A 19,835-nucleotide genomic window follows, 5' to 3' on the forward strand; every position below is an offset into this window, starting at 1 on the left:
AAGAGCTGGTCTAGGTATTGGGTTTCTATTGCTGCTTTTATTCTTAAGGATGAGGCTGGGAGCCCCGGGTTATCGGCTGGAGTTGACTGATGGGCCTGTTATCAGGTAGCTTGTTTCTAAAAAGTGGCTTCTCATAGGAAGTACGTGTGCAGGGCCATGGGAACCGTTCTGCGCAGGCGTCTGGGATCTTGTAATTATCAGTTGAGACTATTTCTCCAGCCAGCTTTTGCTATGCGCTAATCTCCTGTCTCAGGTTAAGGTCTGCACTGGGACCAAGTTCCATATTTGCCCGAGCCTAAGATCCCAATTCACTTCAGGTGATTCCTGAACACACAACTTCCCAGGTCTCGCCTGGAGGCTGCTAACACCTTACCACAGGTGTAGAGGACCAACACACACGGTGTATTCTTACGGTGGTCAGAAGTTTGAAACAGGTCTGGCTGGGCTAAAGCCAAGGTGTCCGCAGGGCTGTGTTCCTTCTGAAGCTCCAGGGAAGGGTCTTGGCTTTTTCCAGCTTCTCAGGGCAACCTACACACTTCGACCCTCTCCTCTTCCTGACTCCGTGATCGACAGTGTGGCATAGTCTGCCTCTGCCTCCCTCTTGCTCAGATAAGCCCAGATAACCTCCACCTCAGGGTCAGCTGATAAGAAATTTTGATTTTATTTAAAAACTGCAACCTAAATATCTTTGTCATGTGACCTAACACACTTCCAGGATCCAGGGATTAGGATGTGGACTCTTTAGTGATTGGAAACATTATTTGCATTAGAACCCACAGTGCTCTAGAAGAAATCTGAGTTTCCACCTAAACTCCATTCCCAGCTTCAGGAAAAAGCCACAAGAGGGAAAGAACTGATAGGATGCTTCGACCTTGTGTCCTGTACTCCTGGGAGGACACTGTGGGGTGGCTGCTACTGCCAGGTCAGATGGGAGCACCCAGGTGCAAAGGACTCGCCCAGTTTCAGGGTCCCAGTGCTGAGGGACTTGGAGGCCATGAAGGACAAAGACAGAACCTACTGTCTGGGGAGCTGCTGGGGACCTGTGAATGGATTAGCCAGTTCTAGGCAGCCCATGGGGCAATGCTGGGGTCAAAGTGGCCTGACTCTGCTGGTTGCCAGGTCTTGGGGCATGGTGAGGGGAGAGGTCTCCCTCCTGGCTGGCGGGAGGGTGCTTAGGTTTGGGCAGCGCTCCACCTGGAGGAGCATAAGGGTTGGAGAAAGACAGCCCTCCTGCCTCTGACAGTGTGGACGGAGTGCCAAGGAGACTGCAGTCCTTGATAGGTGACACAGGGACATTTGGCCTGAGTCATAGGGTGTGTAGCAGGGGTGAGGAGTGCCGGGGCTAAGTCCTGATGGCTTCCTCCACATGCCGACAAGGTGTGGCCACAGCAACCTGGTGGTGACCTTGCCTGGTTCTGAGGCCCAGGGCTGCTTCAGAAGGAAGCAGGAGAGGAAATGAGACGGACTGAGTTCTAGAAACTCCTCCCCCTCTGGCTCAGAGGCACATACCTCTCTTCACAGACCCTCTCGTCACAGTCACACTGCAGCACCCAGAAAGTCAGTGGCAGTGAAGTCCCTGAAGAGCAGGTTCCCTTGGGAGGTCCCAGGACTACTGTGCTCCTGTCCTCATCAGCAAATGAGTGTGACCAGTGTATCCCCCTAACTTGTGAAGCTGTTGGTGGAGGGACCAGGGGAGCTTCTCCCTCTCTGTCTCTCAGACTCCAGTCTTTAAATCTGTTGACGTAACTGTCAATAGACAGAGCAACAGGGGAAAAGCACACAAATACATTAACACATACATGTGCACAGGAACCACACCCAATATGAAACTCAAAGAGGGGCCAAGTGAGTGTGACCTAAATATCCTCCTCAGAGAGGACAGAAAGGCACAGGAAATTCCAGAGCTGTTGTAAATGATTGTTTAGGGTAGACAGTGGCCCGGGGACAAAGTCCCTCTGGGTTCTGGGTGTAGTATTTGATTTTCAGTCTCTTCTGTGATATGAGTTTTATTTTCCTTAGATAGTGACATTTCAGGAAGAGGATGAAGGTATGCATGCTTGCATGGCAGGGCTGGCCTAGGGTAGAATGGGTACTTCAGGGAAGGCCAGGGAAAGCCCTTCCTGGGTTTGTGCCTCCCATGGGCACTCAGTTTCAGGTCCAAAGTGGCATATTTTGAAGTGAGACTTTTTTTTTTTTTTTTTGTCTTTTAAAGACAAGGTCTCACTATGCAGTTCAGCCTGGCCTTGAGCTCACTTTGTAGGCCAGAGTGGTCTCGAATTTGAGATAATACTGCCTCAGCCTCCTGAGTGCTGGAATTCTAGGGGTGTGCCACCACACCTGGTTTGGAGTGCACTTTTTTGAACCCCTTCATTGGGACCTGTTAAGGTCATGTGGAGCCCTTTAAAATCTCACAGATGCCATCCCAGGTCCTCTGTAGTTCTTGTGAGCTGGTGGTGTAATTTCATGATTGCTAACAAAACCAAGCAAGCAAGTTTCTCCTAATCCCCAGGGTTTCCATTTCAGAAATGGAAGCCGCTTCCCATGAAATCCTCCTGCGTTTGCCAGCTCTCTGGTTGCTCCTCCTCTTGCCTGAACCTGTCTGAGGAAGGCTGTTGGCAGGGAGCTGCTGCAGGGTGTTCTGTTGGTGTCTGTGCCTTTCCCTCCGCCAGTCGAAGAGGGAGGCACACAGGAAACACGGAACGGAAGGTTGAGAAGGTGATTTCATGTCGTTGGCCCAATCCCCGCTGGCTCTCTTCTCCGCCTCTGCCTGCAGCCACTCTCCTGGTCCTGCCAAGGGAGGCCTGAGTTAGTCAGGGTTTGCTGTCCGGCCCAGGGGTCTGCACTAGGAGGAGGGTTTCATGTTTGCCTGGGCACAGGATTCAGACTCAGCCAGGGCATTTCCTAGACAAGTGTCCCAGGCCCCTCCCTGGGCAGACTCTGAACCTCTAGGAAACTATGTATTTGGTCTCGTGGGTCTTTGGGAGAGCAGAGCCTGGGGAGTGGGGAAGGAGTGGGCACAGGTCTGGCAGTGGCCTAGAAGAAGGGACTCCAGCTCTGAGGATCACAGAGGCAGGAGCATTGTCAAAAGAAGTCTCCCCTTCCTGGGAGGCCGTTTCCCTGATTGTGGCCAGTAAAGACCCTGAAGGCCCCGCTGCTGCCCTTGCCTCGTCCTGGTCATGGCCAGGGCCTCCTTCCCCAAGGTGCAGGGATTCCTTCTGTTGGGGTCAGAGCCACATCATGGGAGGGATCGCACCATGGGCTTCCATGAAATGCCATCTTCAGTCTCCTGTGTTGACAAACTGTGGAACAAGGCATTTGCAAGGTGATAAGGGCATAGCATGGGGACAGAGGGAGGAATGTGTTCCAACACAGGCAGATGTTTGTCTCCCTGGATGGTACGGGAGGCATTTTCTCAAACCCCAGTCAGATCTGGGCTCTCTCTTGCTTTATACCTTTCCATAGCTCTCTCACCTTCTAGACAAAGCCCAAGTTCCTAGGTGTGGCGTGGGTTTTTCTAAATCCTCCTTCATTTACCCCAAAACTGCCTTTCGCCCCTATTTCTGCTACAAACCCACAAGTTCTCTCTGTCCTTTGCTCATGGTCTGCTCTTTCTGGGGAACATGCTTTCTTGGCTGGGCTGTCTTTCCCTGCTTGTCTGCCCTGTCACCCTGGCCTCATTTGGTAGAAACCTCTTCTTTCCATACTGTACTTCTGCCAGGCTCCCCAGGGCTCCTGCAGCCTTTCCTCTTTGCAGCCTTAGCACCTGGCAGATGACTTGGTACAGGGTAGCTGCTTGGCGAACATCTGTGTGGTGATTGTGTGGTCTACCAGTGTCCATGCCAAGACAGCATCAGTGAGAACATCTCATGCTGGGAACGATTTGTGCTGATTAGAGGAGCATACAACTGGCTTCCTGGATTCCTTTACCCAGTAATAAACAACTCCACAATGCTCATTGCAGGGCTGATCTGGGTGAGATAAGCTCCAGATAGCCCCACAATTCCAGATGTCTCCACACATACACACACAGATAGAGCCAAATGAGTCTAGAAATGAGGTTTTATTTGTAACTGTATACCTTGGCTACCTGGGAGCGTGTTTAAAAATCCAGCATCTCAGGTCTTCCTCCACAGAACCCCAATCTGCATGTGAGTGAGGTTCACAGTGATGTGTTCTCCTATGAAAGCTTGAACAGTACTTTCTAGGGCCTTGGAGGGTTTGCCTGTAACTCTTTGCTGGGAACAGAGAAACCACCTAGTATGCAACTAAAGAAAGGTTTGTTGTGTGAGGATTCAAGGAGACACTCAGGATCTCATGGGAACCTGAGTGCAGGAACCACAGTGGATTTAGTTCTCAATGGAACTGGGCCTTGTGAGGTTTTCTTTCCTGATTTCAGCATCTCCGGCTTCTGGATCAGAGACACTGATAATTCAGTGTGCAAAACCTATTAGCAAAATTCCTCTGTATGGGACTTCTTGGTTTGCAAGGAGTGATTCTGATTGGCCAGGGACCCTTTAGATGCAGGCAGGCACATAGTGAGAAACAAGGCCATTTGGGTCTGGTTTGTGGCATGGAGCTTTTACACTTATGTGTGCACAGGCAGCCACTCCACAGGCACAGATGAGTCTGTGCAAAGGGTACTGCTTTAAGGGGGTGCCCACTTCACCCCCACCCCATACCTGAGGCTGACACTGAAGGTACTGACTGCCAGGAGTCCTGGATGGGTATCATCAGAGTGGGCTGCCTCGTCCGCCACAGCCCTCCTTTCCATCTTTCTGTAACTGCATCTTTCTAGGGTGAGGCTGGTTCGGGTTCTATGTCCTCCTTTTGGGGTGGTTCTGGCGCACACATCCTTGTCTACCTGAAGGACCATGACTTGGCCCCTGTACCCCTCTCTCAGAGTATTTTTTCCTTTGCCCACCAGACTGAGGCTTATATGAAGCTAGTGTCTCTTTGCCGTGCCCCCTGCCTTCCTTTAATGCCTTTTTCCGAGCTTCCCTTTGCTCCCTGCAGTGACAGTGCATTAGAACGAGCCTCGCCTGCCAGGTCCGTTTCTTTTTTTTTTTTTAATTTCTGAGACAGGCTCTCACTACAGTTGAGGCTGGTCTTGAGCTCACTTTATAGCCCAGGAAGTTCTCAAACTCTCAACAATCCTCCTGCCTCAGCCTCCTGAGTGCTGGGATTGCAGGTGTGCACCACCACCTCTGGCCCAGGCCTGTTTCTCAGTCCACTCTACCAAGTGGGTTCTCAGATGGCTTCTCCAGCTGCACATGTTCATTCCCTGCAGGGCCTGTTGGGATGGGCTCAGGCTGTGGAATTGGACAGACCTGGTCACACCCCAGCTGAGTCCCCTTCTGCACTGGCTCAGACAAGTGGGCACAACAAAACCAGGCCACGGGGTGGGCATGAGATTTGAGGGCATTTATTATATGTGCAACTTGTAACGCAGCGCTTGCTGTGAGCACATGCCCATCAGCTGGTGACTGTTTTGTTTCATCATAGAAAATGGGGAGTTCCTTTCCCTGGATCTTGGAGGGTCCAAGTTTCGGGTCTTGAAGGTACAAGTCTCTGAAGAGGGGAAGCGGAATGTCCAGATGGAGAGTCAGTTCTACCCCACGCCCAACGAAATCACCCGGGGGAACGGCACAGAGGTACGGAGCGCAGTGGGTGCAGCGGGCCTCGCCCCAGCCGTGAGAAACTGTGCCCCAGCACAATGCCGGGTGCTTTCTCTCTGCAGCTCTTCGAATACGTGGCTGATTGCCTGGCGGATTTCATGAGGACCAAAGGGCTGCAGCACAAGAAGTTACCCCTCGGCTTTACCTTTTCTTTCCCCTGCAGACAGACTAAGTTGGAGGAGGTAAGGCCAGCGGGGTGAGAGACGCGGGCCTGGGCAGGACGAGGCCTGGCTGGGCACTCAAAGAGCAGCCGGGCCTTTCTGGTCTGTTTGTCTCTTTCTCTGCGTGGTGCTGAGGCGGCACAGCGTGAGGCCTCAATTCTGCCCTTCACGTGGCACAGTGTGTGGAGTGGGATGGTCTCCAGTGGTCCTCAGACCTCAGTGTACACAGAGGTCCCTGGAAGACCTCTTGGGATCTGTGGGGGTTCAAGAGCCTCCAGGAGAGGGAGACAGGGCTAGGGGAGATCCACTGAGAAGTTAAAAGTGCTTTGAGAAGGACAAGAGAATGAAAAGAAACACACACACACACATTAAACCCAGGGCCTCTCACATGCTAAGCACACGGTGGTCCCTGAGCCACACCCCCAAGGCCTTAATTTTTCTAATAAGAGGACAGAAAAGTCTTAGCCAAAGAGATGTATGCTGTGATGATAATTTAGTAATACTTTTTGAAGGTTAAATTTTTAAATATCTATCCTCCTTTTTTAAAAAAGAAGAAAATAGAAATCACCTCTAATGCCCACATCCAGAGATATCCACTATTAGGATTGTGAGGCTTTTTTTCTAGTCACAGCTATGTTAAGTATCTGGTGTGGTGCTGTGATGTATACACAGAGTCTGCCAAAAAGAAAGTATACACACACACACACACACACACACACACACACACATACACACACCAAAAAATGTATACACACTCCAGGAAAAGGAAAAACTTGTATAAGTATTTTAATATTAATTTTTAAAAATTCTTTTTATTTTAGTTTAGTTTTATTTTAAAGAAGGTAAAATAAAACAGAACAAAGCAGAGCAAAGAAATAAATGTAAGTGATGCAGGATTTCAAGCAAGACGAGATCAACAATGGATAATATAATGTCCTCTAAATAGTTGTCTACATCTTCACACACAATGAATTCATACTAAACAAAATAGTATAAAACTGATCAAAACAGAATAATGAAAGCATTACAGGCCTGCAAAACCGACAATAGGAAAATAGGCCAAGAGTGTAAGAGGCAAGGGCCCCGGCTAAAATCACACATCATCATCCTTGAACTGTCATTTGGGAAATACAAACTGAATATTCAAATTGTGAGCAAGTAATCTTCCAGGAATGCCTGTCATGCTGGCACTCTGGGAGACCTAGGCAGGAGAATCCCAAAATTCAGATCTAAGACCAGCAAGGGACTTAGCTCAGGGGCTTAAGTGCCTGCCTGGCAAGCATGAGGTCATGAATTCAATTCAGGGTACCAAAACAAAACAAAACAAACAAAAGAAAAGAACTTCAAGCCCAAACTGGACAATTTAGTGACTCAGCAAGATCTCATTTAAAATGTAATTGTAATTTAAATGTAATTTAAAATGTAATTCAGCACTGTAGGGAGACAGGAGGAAGGGACTGAGGGAGAGAGGGAGAAGGGGATGGGGGAAGCAGGGAAAGAGAGAAAGGGTAGAAACTTCTAGTTGGATGAGGTGGTAAGATCCTGCAGCCTAATTTTTGTTTTTTAAACCAGTGTTTCATTATATAGTTTAGGCTGGCCTTGAACTCACTTTGTAGCCCAGACTGGTATCAAACTCACAGGAGCAATCCTCCTGCCTCAGCTTCCCAAGTGCTAGGATTACAGGAATACTAAATTTCTGAGACATCATGAGATTAATACAAGTTACCTTTGGCCTGTAGAACTATGAAAGATGCTCAAAGCGCTGGTCACTGCCTTCCGACGTTTGAGTCACCTGGACCTTTGAGCTCGCCACACATGCACTCTCAATTTCTTCTCTAAGGGCCAGCAGTGTAGTGGGTTTTTTGTGATAGATGCCATCCTCCAGGTTCCCCACAGGAGGGTAACACCATCTATTGAAAAACATCCAGAACTATGTATACAGTTTTTTGGGCAGACTCTGTACATATACCTCCTTCTTTGTCCCCAGTAGATCTCACACACCGTCCCCAGCAGCTGTTTTGAGGGAAGCTGCCCTTTATCTCTGGCTCTCCTATCTCATCAGGCCAAGATGTGGCTCTTATCGTAAGGAGGCAGAAGTTAGAGAGATCTGCCACAGGGTGGCGCTGTGGTGCAGGACAGAAACCCAGCCTCCATTTGGATTCAGACCTGCTGTCTAATTGGGCTTGGTCCTTTATTGCTGTGAGCCCTATAGAAGTTTCCTTTTCTTTTCTTTCTTTCTTTTTTTTTTTTTTTTCTGCTCTGTTTTGTGTTTAAAGAAGTTTCCTTTTCTCTAAATCTTGATTTCCTTACCCATAAACTGAGAGCACTGGAAGAGGTGTGACGGGAGGCTATCAGACAGTTTTGAGTAGTTCTGTTAATATTCAAGTTTTCTTTTAGTCTGAAAAATTCTATGATTATTTGTGATTTAGATGTGGAATTCTTAGGAAATACCATTTGTAAGGAAATAATTGATAATGCAACATGAGAAGTTAAATTTAAGTCCTTGGCTCAAACCTGCAATTCCAGCACTCACAAGGCAGAGGCAGGAGGATCATTGTGAGGTCGAGACCAGCCTGGGCTACAAAGTGAGCTCAAGCATAGCTTGTACTGCATAGAGAGACCCATCTCAAAAAGACCAAAAAATAAAAATTAAGTTCTTGACAGAGTCCTATAAGGTAACATCGTTAGTTCGCTTTTGGGACCTGTGAATTGTATATTCCACACACGGTATGTAGTCACTACACAGCAGATATTAACAGCACATGTGTGTGGGAGATGTGATATTTCCTCACTTCCTCCCGGGGTGGGGGGCAATTTTTCCATTATACTACTGAGTAAATTGAGGCTCAGTGTCTTACAAATCTGTCTTCTGGCTCTTTGGCAATTATTTTCTGTTATGATATTTCAGCCTTCTCAAATGGATACATAGGTTTTAAATTACCAGAAAAGCCCTCCAAAACAATACTAAAAGAATCTATTCACAAGCCAGGCATGGTGTCTCACGCCTGTAATCCCAGCACTCGGGAGGCTAAGGCAGGAGGATCGTTGTGAGTTTGAGACCAGCCTGGGCTACAAAGTGAGCTCAAGGCCAGTCTGAACTGCATAGCAAGACCATGTCTCAAAAAAAATAATCTATTCACAATAGGCAAGATATGGAACCCACTTATGCACCCACCAACATACAAGAGTTATACATATGTATGATGGGATGTTATTCAGCCATAAAAATCATGAGATCCTCATGGCAATGGAACACTACACAGCCATAAAAAGCATGCGATTTTGTCATTTTTGGCAATGTGTATGGGCCTGGAGGACATTATAGGAAATGAAATAAGCCAGGCACAGAGAGATAAATCCCATGTGACTTCACTGATTCTGAATGGAGGAAAGCTGATCCTGTAGAGGTGGAAAGTAGAAAGGTGGTTTCAAGGGACTGGGGAGGGTCAGAGGTAGGAAAGGATGGGGTGAGAATTACAGCTGGGTGGCAGAAGTAGCTGCTGGTATCCTACTGCACAGTAAACGGGCTGTCATTGAGAAGATTACATTGTCTGCATATTTCCAGACTCCTAAGAGAGGACTCTGAATACTCTCATCACAAAGAAATGATTAATGTTTGTGGCGATATGCTAATCATCCCGTGCAGTCACTACACACTGCACACATACATGGAGACCTCGGGCTGCGCGCCCTAAGTAGATGCAATTATTACGCATCAAAGACAAAATTAAAAAAAAGAATCAGAGTGATTCAACTTTGAGAAGGAAGCCACATTTCTGCAGCTTAGGGCGGTGTTGAGCACCTTCTCACCGTGCTGGGTCTCACATCTTCCCACAGGGCATCCTGCTGTCATGGACCAAAAAATTCAAGGCACGAGGAGTGCAGGACACAGATGTTGTGAGCCGCCTGACCAAAGTCATGAAGAAACACAAGGTGAGAAGCTCCAGGTGGCTGGGCCACCCCGCCCCTCCTCCTGAGCCCTTTCCCAGGGTGGGGATGCTGTCCTGTGCCTGCCTGAAGGGAGAATCGGGTAGGAAGTGCAGAGATGGCTAAGTTGGTGAATCCACAGGAGGGCAAATGTTTGCATGCAGGGGGAATCCTATCACCCCTAAAGGTAGCCCAGGGCCTGCTGGGGTCTCCACATGCCGTGGCCTCAGGGGACATGGTTAGCCCTGAACTGCGTGCAAACCCCCTCCTCTTCTTTGAGACTGAAAAGCTTACTTTCTTTGGATCCTGGCTCTCTTCCACTTTTCACTCTCTGTTAAGCCAGGTTGCTGGTTACCCTGATAGCGAGACAGGTACAGTGCGCTGGGGGTTGGAGCCAAAGCTCCTCAAAGGCTGGGCAGGCAGTGTACCGCAGAGCTGTTGCCCCAGCCCTAAAATGTTTGGACGTGCAGCCTTCTGGTCCTTTGTCTTTTGAAAGCTGGGATCCTATTCCTTTGTAGCCTGCATTTTCCTCTTCCTGTTCTCAGCTGACTTTAGCAGGTTCCTCCAAACCCAGGAACTTTTGGTGTTTGAACAGGAAACAGGCAAGACACCATGGTGCTGCCCCCAGGCTGAGCTGTACTCATGGCCGACGTGTCCCCACTGGCGAGGACTTGTTCCCAGCCTGAACTGCTTACCCCTGTGTCTTCCTGGGGCCTCTCAAACTGGGTAGACTCCTGCTTGCCCTTTGCACAGAGGTCTTTGCCTAGACAAAAGCCTCATTTCTCCGGTCAGGCCCAGTGGGTAGAACCTAGCACTGTCTCAGCCAGCACTAGAGTCCCCTGTGGGAAGGAATCGTGCCCGCTTCCACCCACTGACGCCCTCTGTACCTTGTGCTCAACAGGACCTGGATGTGGACGTGCTGGCCTTGGTCAATGACACTGTGGGGACCATGATGACGTGTGCCTACGATGACCCCTACTGCGAAGTTGGAGTCATCATTGGTAACTCCATTGGCGAGTTCTGGGGGTTTAGGGCTCAGTTTTGGAAAGCTGGGTAAGTGGGAAGGGCACTGATGTTCCTAGGAGAAGCACACAGGGAGGAAGAGCTCCCCGATTCCTTCACTTGGCCAGGGTTTCCTGAGCCCATGGGCCCTGTGCTCGGTACTGGGTCCCATGGTGGGTTGCTGTGCCCTGTCGAGGATTTCACGGAGGAGCTGGGGAGACCAAGCAGGCTTAGGCTAGTAGGATCACTTCTAGTGGTCAATGCTCAGGAACATGACAGAGTGAGGGGTGTGGACGGGGGCAGGAAGGCCTCTCTGTGGGGATGCTGGGCATGCACCTCGGCAACGAGGACACAGTACAGCTGGGGGAAGAGACCTCCTGGCTCAGAGTGGGGATGAATCTGGGCTGCTCGAGAAGCCCCAGAAAGCTGAGTGATGGCAGCTGCCTCCAGTGAGCGAAGGTTGAGGGAGTCGGGTGATTTGAAGCAGAGAGAGCAGAGGCACAGGGTGTGGGAAGCCTGCTGAAAGGCCACCAGCGTTGACCCTAGCAGGGGAAGCCCGGAAGACTGGGCCGGAGGATGAGTGGGGCACACTTTTAAACACTTATTTGGGCTGCTGTGTGGGGAATCGACTCCTGGACACAAGGGCGGAAGCAAAGTGACCAGTTAAGAGGCTACAAAGCCTGTCAGAGAGGACTGGGCCAGAGAGGGCGGCACCATGGAGGTGAGCAGTGCAGGGGAGAAGGTCTGTGGATGTCAAATTGATCTGATTCACAAGGTTTTTCTTTTGTCCTATCATTCTTTTTTTGGGGGTGAATTTTCTTCTTTTTCTTCTTCTTCAGATTTTATATACCTAATGAGCACACTTATCATAGAGAATTGGTACCTGTGCATGATCTCCCACTGAGTTACAGCCTCAGTCCCTTGTATTTATTTCGAGACATGATCTTGCTAAGTTGCCCAGGTTGGGGTAGAATTTGTGATCCTCCTGCCTCGGCCTCCCAAGTACCTGGGTTACATGTGTGCACAACCTCACTTGACTTACATGTTGTTCCGAATGTCCATTTTCCCTCTTCCCAGCCCTCTACCAGGGATGGGCAAGTTTTCTGAATTTCCAAAAGCACTTCCTTAGCGTGACTTTCCTGAAGCGCGGAGTCATTAGACCTGAGCATCCCTGTGGAGCTCCCTGTTTCTGGTGGCCTCGTGCCTCAGAATGGGAGCGACACTTGTCATCGCAGCATCCAGCTGCTGTCCCTTGCCCGGCTTGGTGGCTGCCTCTGGTGACCCATAGGTTGGGTACTACCCCTGAAGTGGCCATGCTTCCTTCCCCAAGCAGACCTTTTGCCAAAGAATACTTCACATTTGCCTTTGCATGTTTCTCAGTTTTTATGCTGGCACTTAAAATCCTCAGAGCAGAGGACTGGTCCGGTGAGGATTGCAGGAAGTTTCCTCCCAAGGAGCTTTACCAATGTGCTAAAGTTCTCTTGCTTTGGACGTACAGTTCAATGGTTTTTAAAATAAATCTACAGATATTTGTAACCATACATTCTCGCTGTGTTAGTACATTCGTCTGTAGTAGGGGAGGACTGCATTCATTGCAGGGAGCAGGCACATGTGCAAAACACATCTTAATTTTTTTATTCTCTTTCCCCTCCCTTCTCTCTGCCTTCCTTCTCTCTGTCTCCAAATCCCTTTAAATTTCTACCAAAGGTCTATCTCCTTGTTTCCTGTTGCCTATATTATTTCTTGCTCTTTAAATTGTTTATACTTTGGGTTTCTCATGTAAGAGAAACCACGCACTATTTAACCTTGAGTGTCTGATTTATTTCACTTAACATTATGGTCTCAAGGTGCATCATTTTCCTATAGATGACTCAAATTTACCGTTCTTTATTGTAGAGCAGTGTGTATAAACTGTGTATAAACACATTTTCTCTATCCATTCATGTGTCCTGACGATGGATGGATAGACCACTTCCAAGATTTAGCACCTGTGAATTGTCCTGCTATAAACATGGGCATGCTTGGATCACTGTAGTATGAAGTCTTTAATTCTTTCTGGAGATTCTGGAGGGAGAAGAGCCGAGTTGAATGAAATTTCTAGTTTTAGCTTTTTCAGCAGTCTCCATACTGATCTTCTTGATGGTTCTATTAGTTCATGCTCCCAATAATGATGTAAAAAGGTACCTTTTCCCCCATAGCCTTGATGGCATTTGTTACTGTGTGATTTCTTTTTTGTTTGTTTGTTTTTTGGTACCGGGGATCAAACGAATGTGCGCTTGCAAGGCAGGCACGTATGCCTCTGAGCTAAATCCCCAGCAACTGTTTGATATCTTGATATGTAACATTCTAATTTTCTATCAGCTCCATCCCCCCAAATCCCAAGCAGGTTGTACCCGTGCACAGCTGTTCCCTAGTTCTCCATGTCTGAAGCATTTCTTTGGGTGATTTTGTGGTTGAGTAACGTTGCTCTCTTAGGTAATTGCTAATCACTGTCACAAATCAGACGTAGCTTATACCAGGAACAGTTTTTGGCAGATCATGAATAGCTTTAGTATCAAACAGAGAGGGATATAAGTGGCTTAGGGAAAGGGTTTTTGAAAAATGACTCTGACTTGCGGAGGGGTGAGATTTTTATGAAATATTTATAAGGTTAGCTTAACTCGTGGCCCTCTTATAAGTGTGCCTTGTCAGCTTCCATGCATATTCACCAGGAGCTGCCTCACAATGGGCTCCATTCACCCAGGAAACCATTAACACCCGAGAGTATAGACTCACAAGTCAGCTTCGTTCCTCGTGAGCTCGGGGCTTGCCAACCCGCTTTCCTCAGCCAGAACCGGGAGGACTGCAGGCAGTTAGTTCTCTCTCTTTTGCCCAGCCGGGAGCCCTCTGCTCCTTGCGTATTCTGTGTGATCCCCTTTCAGGCACCGGCACCAATGCATGCTACATGGAGGACATGAGCAACATCGACCTGGTGGAAGGCGACGAGGGGAGGATGTGCATCAACACGGAGTGGGGGGCCTTCGGGGACGACGGGGCCTTGGAGGACATCCGCACCGAGTTTGACAGGGAGCTGGACCTCGGCTCGCTCAACCCGGGGAAGCAACTGTGAGCGCCCTCTCGCTCCGGGGCTCTATTACTGCAGCGCCTTGTTGAGCAAAAAAGTAGTTTTTAAAAATTAAAAATTTAAAGTTAGATTTATGGAAAAGTTGTGGAAATAGTACAAAATCCCCCCCCCCTTTACTCAGATTCATTAGATAAGAACATTTCCTCTCCCTGTATGTCTGTGTATCTGTGTATCTACATAAAATGCAATTATGTGTGTATCGGGGATCCCTCTGTGAGCTTCCAATCTCCTGTGAGGTGTTGTGGTGCACAGTGAGAGAGGAAAAAAAGAAAGAAGAGCAAGAGACAAAGTGCTGGACAGAGGGGATCGGAACTATCAGTTTTTCTCAAGGAACAAAAGCCACGAGGCAACCAGAACCTCAGCATTTATGGACTGATGAGAGGATCTGAGGAAGGGATTATCCATGACTCAGAGACCAGAGATGGCTTTGTGCTAAAAAGGATCTTGCCTTTAGTCTTTGTCTTTAGCCTTAGTCTTTGTCTTAGTGGTTTTAGTTTTAGTGGCAGGACCCTAAAGAGATCATGGGAAATCTCAAAAGGCTGATACCTCTGTTTATCCCTCAGGAAAGTACGTAAAACTAGTTATTGTAAATTTGTGGTCCCCAATATGCATGTATAAAGTTCTTCTTTCCTGAGCTATTTAAGACTAAGTGCCCTTCAATGGCCCCCATGTTCTCTGGACATGTTCACATTGCTCCCCAAGAAATTTTTTATTTTCTGGGCAGATAACATGTACCAGCCTCAGCTCTAGAATCCATTATTTTGTCAGGGTACCCTAGTATCACCTAGGAACGACCCGGACACCTGTGCAGCACATTCCTGTCCCCAGCACACCCTGGCTCTCCTGGTGACAGATGGCCTTTGATTTTGTCTTACTGCACTTGGAAAATGGAAGTTACATGTCATAGTTCACCCAGGAGGTGGTGAGCAGTTACCTAATGTGCAGAGGAGAGGTGTGGGCAGCCTCAAGGGACAGTGTTCACCTGTGTCATGTGGACCCTCTCTGGGGCTCCCCATGCTTGACTCACAGACAGCATCTTTCTTAGATAGAGACGGATGTAGGAGTTGGAAGCACTTGAGTCTGACATTTGGTCAAATGACCCTTCAGAGTACCTGAAGTTTGATGTTGAGGTTCCTTATGCCCCACATGTACCTCTCCCCGCCCTCCACTGGTCAGGGTGATCTGATGAAGATTCTTCGAGTCCAGTGCTTTTTGAGCAGGAAGAAGTCTCGGATGTCTTCCAGCTCAGCCCTCTCCTATTGTAGGTGAGGACGGTGCAGCTCAGAGAGGACAGTGTTCTCCTCCAAGGTGCACTGCCCTGTGCTGGCCAGAGGCCTCCTGATCTGTTGAGCTCCTGCCCTTAGCTGGCAGAGCTCCTGGGCTTGGGGAAGTGATGCTACATCACCAAAGGCCTTGCTGCCACTGATGGCTTCACCAAACTGCAGGTTCGAGAAGATGATCAGTGGCCTGTACTTGGGGGAGCTCGTTAGGCTCATCTTGCTGAAGATGGCCAAGGCTGGCCTCCTGTTTGGTGGTGCGAAATCCTCTGCTCTCCTCACAAAAGGCAAGATTGATACGCAACACGTGGCCGCTATGGAGAAGTAAGTCACTGGCCACATCCCTGTCACCTCATCCCTGTGGGGCTTGCGTGGGTGGCCAGGCACAGTGTGCTCGGGCATTGAAACAGTGGTAGGGACCAGGTTCTCCTCTTCCTCTTCCACCAGGGGGTTATCGGGCCCGGTCACAGCTGCAGATGGATTAGCAATTTCTGCCACGATTCAGATGCCACATTCTTGTTGAGTTCATCATCTAGAGTGCTACTTTCAGAGGCCACCCCTCCCCATGTTCTACCTCCTTTTCCTCTGTAGAGTGGTGACATAAATTTTTTTATGGCCACAGACCGTAAAATGCAATTATGAATTGCTTTTGAAAATCTGATGTAAGTTCTGGGTGCGTTATTCCATGGATGCACATTTGTGCACAGGTTTGCTTACAATATCAGGGCCTTGTTGGAGAATCCAAGTTAAGTGCTCCAGCTATAACAAGAGCCTTCTCCACCTGCTCCTAGGCTGGCTGGGCTTGGATTTGGAGATGTGGAGTCTTTCACTCGGAGACCTAGAGTAGGGAATAGGAATACTGGGGCAGGTCAACTCACGTCCTGCTCCTGGAGTCCCTGGTGTTGCAGTGAGCCATGTAATCAGTGTAGATCTTGAGCTCAGCAGAGTGGCACTGGTGCCCATCATCTGTGTCTGTGCAGAGCTTGGCACCACAGTTTCTGGGAATGGCAGAATAGCAATTAAAAATGTGGACTCCAAAGTTTCCCTGTGCTTAAACCTTGGCTCTAGCACTGATTAGCTAGGTGATCAAGGACAAGTTATTTTCTCTCCCTGTACCTTACATCTCTTATTTGTATAATTTGATGGCAATAGCTCTTCTGACTTGGTGTTGTTGTATAAATTAAATGAGTTCCATGTAAAATCTTTGACAGTGTGTGGCACATACAAAGTGTCCTGTAAGCAGTAGCTGCTGTTATCAATGCTGATATTAATACTGTGTTGCTATGAGCCAGCCTATTTATTTACCCAACCCCAAGAGGCGGGACAGCTGGTGCCCCCAGGAGGATGCCCACAGCGTGGAGGCATGTGGTTCTCTCATTTTGATTCCTGGGAAGGTATAAAGAAGGCCTTGCCAATACAAGAGAGATCCTGGCAGACCTGGGTCTGGAGCCGACCGAGGCTGACTGCATTGCTGTCCAGCATGTGTGCACCATCGTCTCCTTCCGCTCGGCCAATCTCTGTGCAGCGGCCCTGGCGGCCATCCTGTCACGCCTCCGAGAGAACAAGAAGCTGGCCCGGCTCCGGACCACGGTGGGCATGGATGGCACGCTCTACAAGATACACCCCCAGTAAGTGCAGCCAGCCAGCCCACACCCCTACAAATAAATCTAGGCAGCTGGAACCAACCATCTCTTTTTTGGTACCAGGGATTGAATTCACAACCTCGCAGTCATCCTTATGCCGCTGAACTAAATCGTTGGCCCCCAACCACCTCTAAATAGTTGTGGAAGCAGAGCCTCCTACTTTCATCTGCTAGCTAGGGTCCTTTCTGGAATGACTCTTAAAGAAGTGGTCTGCTGAAGTCAATCACCTTATCAGGATGGCCATCCATCCATCCATGTGTCCATCTATCCACCTACCCACATACGCATGCATGTATTCATCTGTCCATCTACCATATGTGTCATCCATTCATTCATCCATTCAATGTCTATCCATCTATCCATGCATCTATCCATGTGCCATCCATCCATGCATTGCCATATCTATCTATCTATCTATCTATCTATCTATCTATCTATCTATCCATCCAGTGTCTATTCATATATCCATGCATACATTTGTATACTCATTCATCTCCCCATCTATTTTGTCTCTCCACCCCCACTCCTATCTGTCTATCCATCCATCCATCTAACTATCCATTATTTATTGAATATGTGCTATGTGTAAGACTGGAAAGTAAGACACACCTAGCTGTAGGTGGAGAAAAAGAGAGATGGCAGAGGTTGCTGAATTCAATGAAAGATCCTGGTAAGAAGTTGCATGGAAAAGAGAATTTCTCATAAAAAGAGAGTCAAAGCCCCTTTGCCTATGAAGGTGATAGTAGAAATTAACTATGTACGCTCTAGAAAGATCCGAGAAACAAAATCCTTTTGGAAAGAGATGGTGTCCAGCTAACACATTACACATGGACAACCCACCCTGGTTGAAAGGTTACCCAATCAGATAGGCACTTGCACTGCCCTCCTGTCCTCATCACCATCATAACTTGCCTGGCCTCCATACCAGCCAGCCATAAGAGGGTAAAAGGGTGAGCCTTGGCCTGGCAGGACCTTCCAGGCTGATTCCCCACCACACTGTGTCTGTTCCTATTGGCCAGATCTAGCCTTTATCACTGTTAAATATTTTGCCTCCATCTCTACCTTCAGGTACCCCAAACGCCTCCACAAGGTGGTGAGGAAACTAGCGCCGAACTGTGACGTCCGCTTTCTACTGTCAGAGAGTGGCAGCACCAAGGGGGCCGCCATGGTGACTGCAGTGGCCTCCCGTGTGCAGGCCCAGCGGAAGCAGATAGATGAGGTTCTGGCTTTGTTTCGGCTGACCCGAGAGCAGCTTGTGGATGTGCAGGGCAAGATGCGTGCTGAGCTCGAGTACGGGCTGAATAAGAAGAGCCATGCGCTGGCCACAGTCAAGATGCTGCCCACCTATGTCTATGGCATGCCGGATGGCACAGGTGGGTCAGCACAGCCTGGTCCTGAAGGGCCACCATGAGCTGCCATCAAAACCCCTAGTCCAGTGAAGTGTTCAGTTTTTAGATCCTTGAGTTCTCACCTATAAAGAAGGCGAGGGGCTGGGGAAAAGGTCCTTCACGCATGTGTGTGTGTGTGTCCTTGGGTGTGTGTGGGTGAGAACACGAGTGGACCCCATGCTGTGAACACACAGGAGTCCCAGATCTTGTTCCTGAGCCGCCATCTAGGTGCTTGGACTTGTCTGGGATTGTTTCATTCCTGTGGCGAGGGCTTCCTCTAGGACAGTGGCGGTGAACCGATGGCACGTGTGCTGGAGCAGGCTGTTATCACTGAAGGCTCTAAAAGGTTCGCCATCACTGCTGCACAGACAGGATGGGATGCCTTCTGAAGTCTCCTGTAGTCTGTGTAGACTGGGCTGGGTTCTCTTTTGAAGATCCTTGAGTACAATTTCAAGTAGAGCTTCTTCCGAGGCCATGTGCCTGGCACATGGTGTCATGGGGCTCCCTGGAAGGCTCTAAGTCAATAGAGTTTAGAGCTGGAAGCACCCTCAGAGAGACTTACAACTCTGCAGATGCAGCAAGACAGGGCCTCTCCACTCCTGCTCAGGATGGAAAGCCCTCTCTCAGAACCCCGGGCCCTTGCTTCCAGTCGAGGACTCTTTTCAAGGCACCTCATTGGTGATAGTGTAGATGGTATCTCAGACTTTACTATAGGGGAAGTAGAGCCAGGAAAAGGTCTGGCCTCAGTCAAGCTCAAGGTGCCAGCCCAGGGTCTGATGCCCCTGTGGTCTGGGAGCCCAAGAGATCAGACTCCAGGTCTGCTCGGGCCAGGGCATCTCCCCTTCCTCCTAACACCGTGACACACGCTCCCCGCTCAGCGTGTGCTGGTGGGATGCACCTTCATCTTCTTCGCCACAGAGAAAGGAAAGTACCTTGCTCTGGATCTGGGGGGAACTAACTTCCGGGTCCTCCTGGTGAAGATCAGAAGTGGACGGAGGTCAGTGCGAATGTACAATAAGATCTTTGCCATCCCTCTGGAGATCATGCAGGGTACTGGCGAGGAGGTGAGTACCAGGCAGAGTTGTGTGCCCTGTGGGTGCCAGCCTGCCCTCCCATCAGCGCCCACCTTGCATGAACGCCATTCTCTCTGCAGCTGTTTGATCACATTGTGCAGTGCATTGCTGACTTCCTGGAATACATGGGCCTCAAGGGGGCCCAGCTCCCTCTGGGCTTCACGTTCTCCTTTCCCTGCAGGCAGACGAACATCGACAAGGTGAGTCCCCACCCCAGGTTCTTAGCCATCCTAGGGACCTCCCTGCTCCACCAGGGGCAGATCATGGTTCCTCTGGGCCGCTATTCTTTTATGCTGTTTTTTGAGACAGGGTCTCCTTATGTAATTCAGGCTGGCCTTGGACTCAAAGTGATCCTCCTGCCTCAGCCTTCTGAGTGCTGGGATTACAGATAGACACTACCATACCACACTGGGCCACTATTTTTTTTAAGGGTTACAGTTTTATGCAGCTGAAAGCATGTGGTAGAACATTTTAGTCACTTAAGTTTTTGGGCTTATTATACTCTATTTCTCATTACCTTTTGGATTGAAGTTTTGGAATTTAGAATATTATTGTCCTTTGGTAC

The 19,835-nt window shown here is 48.9% G+C and overlaps 1 protein-coding gene across 8 annotated transcripts in view; it reads left to right on the top strand.

Annotated features, from left to right (window-relative positions):
* Window positions 1-19,835, top strand: part of Hkdc1 (hexokinase domain containing 1) — a 47,723-nt gene that overhangs the window by 6,417 nt on the left and 21,471 nt on the right. For all 8 annotated transcript variants that reach the window (XR_010044326.1, XR_010044325.1, XR_010044324.1 and 5 more), the window contains exons 3-12: window positions 5,503-5,651; window positions 5,738-5,857; window positions 9,674-9,769; window positions 10,665-10,764; window positions 13,687-13,870; window positions 15,335-15,490; window positions 16,561-16,794; window positions 17,878-18,182; window positions 19,116-19,261; window positions 19,351-19,470. Coding sequence is in view for 5 of the 8 variants with exons in the window: in XM_063239612.1 (XP_063095682.1) it covers window positions 5,503-5,651; window positions 5,738-5,857; window positions 9,674-9,769; window positions 10,665-10,764; window positions 13,687-13,870; window positions 15,335-15,490; window positions 16,561-16,794; window positions 17,878-18,182; window positions 19,116-19,261; window positions 19,351-19,470 (1,610 nt within the window). In the remaining 3 variants the exon portion in view is untranslated. The remainder of the gene's footprint in view (window positions 1-5,502; window positions 5,652-5,737; window positions 5,858-9,673; window positions 9,770-10,664; window positions 10,765-13,686; window positions 13,871-15,334; window positions 15,491-16,560; window positions 16,795-17,877; window positions 18,183-19,115; window positions 19,262-19,350; window positions 19,471-19,835) is intronic.

This window comes from Cavia porcellus, unplaced genomic scaffold (genome assembly GCF_034190915.1).
Source record: "Cavia porcellus strain 051 isolate PalLab524CR breed Dunkin Hartley unplaced genomic scaffold, mCavPor4.1 scaffold_28, whole genome shotgun sequence".
In the NCBI taxonomy this organism is placed as follows: Eukaryota; Metazoa; Chordata; class Mammalia; order Rodentia; family Caviidae; genus Cavia; species Cavia porcellus.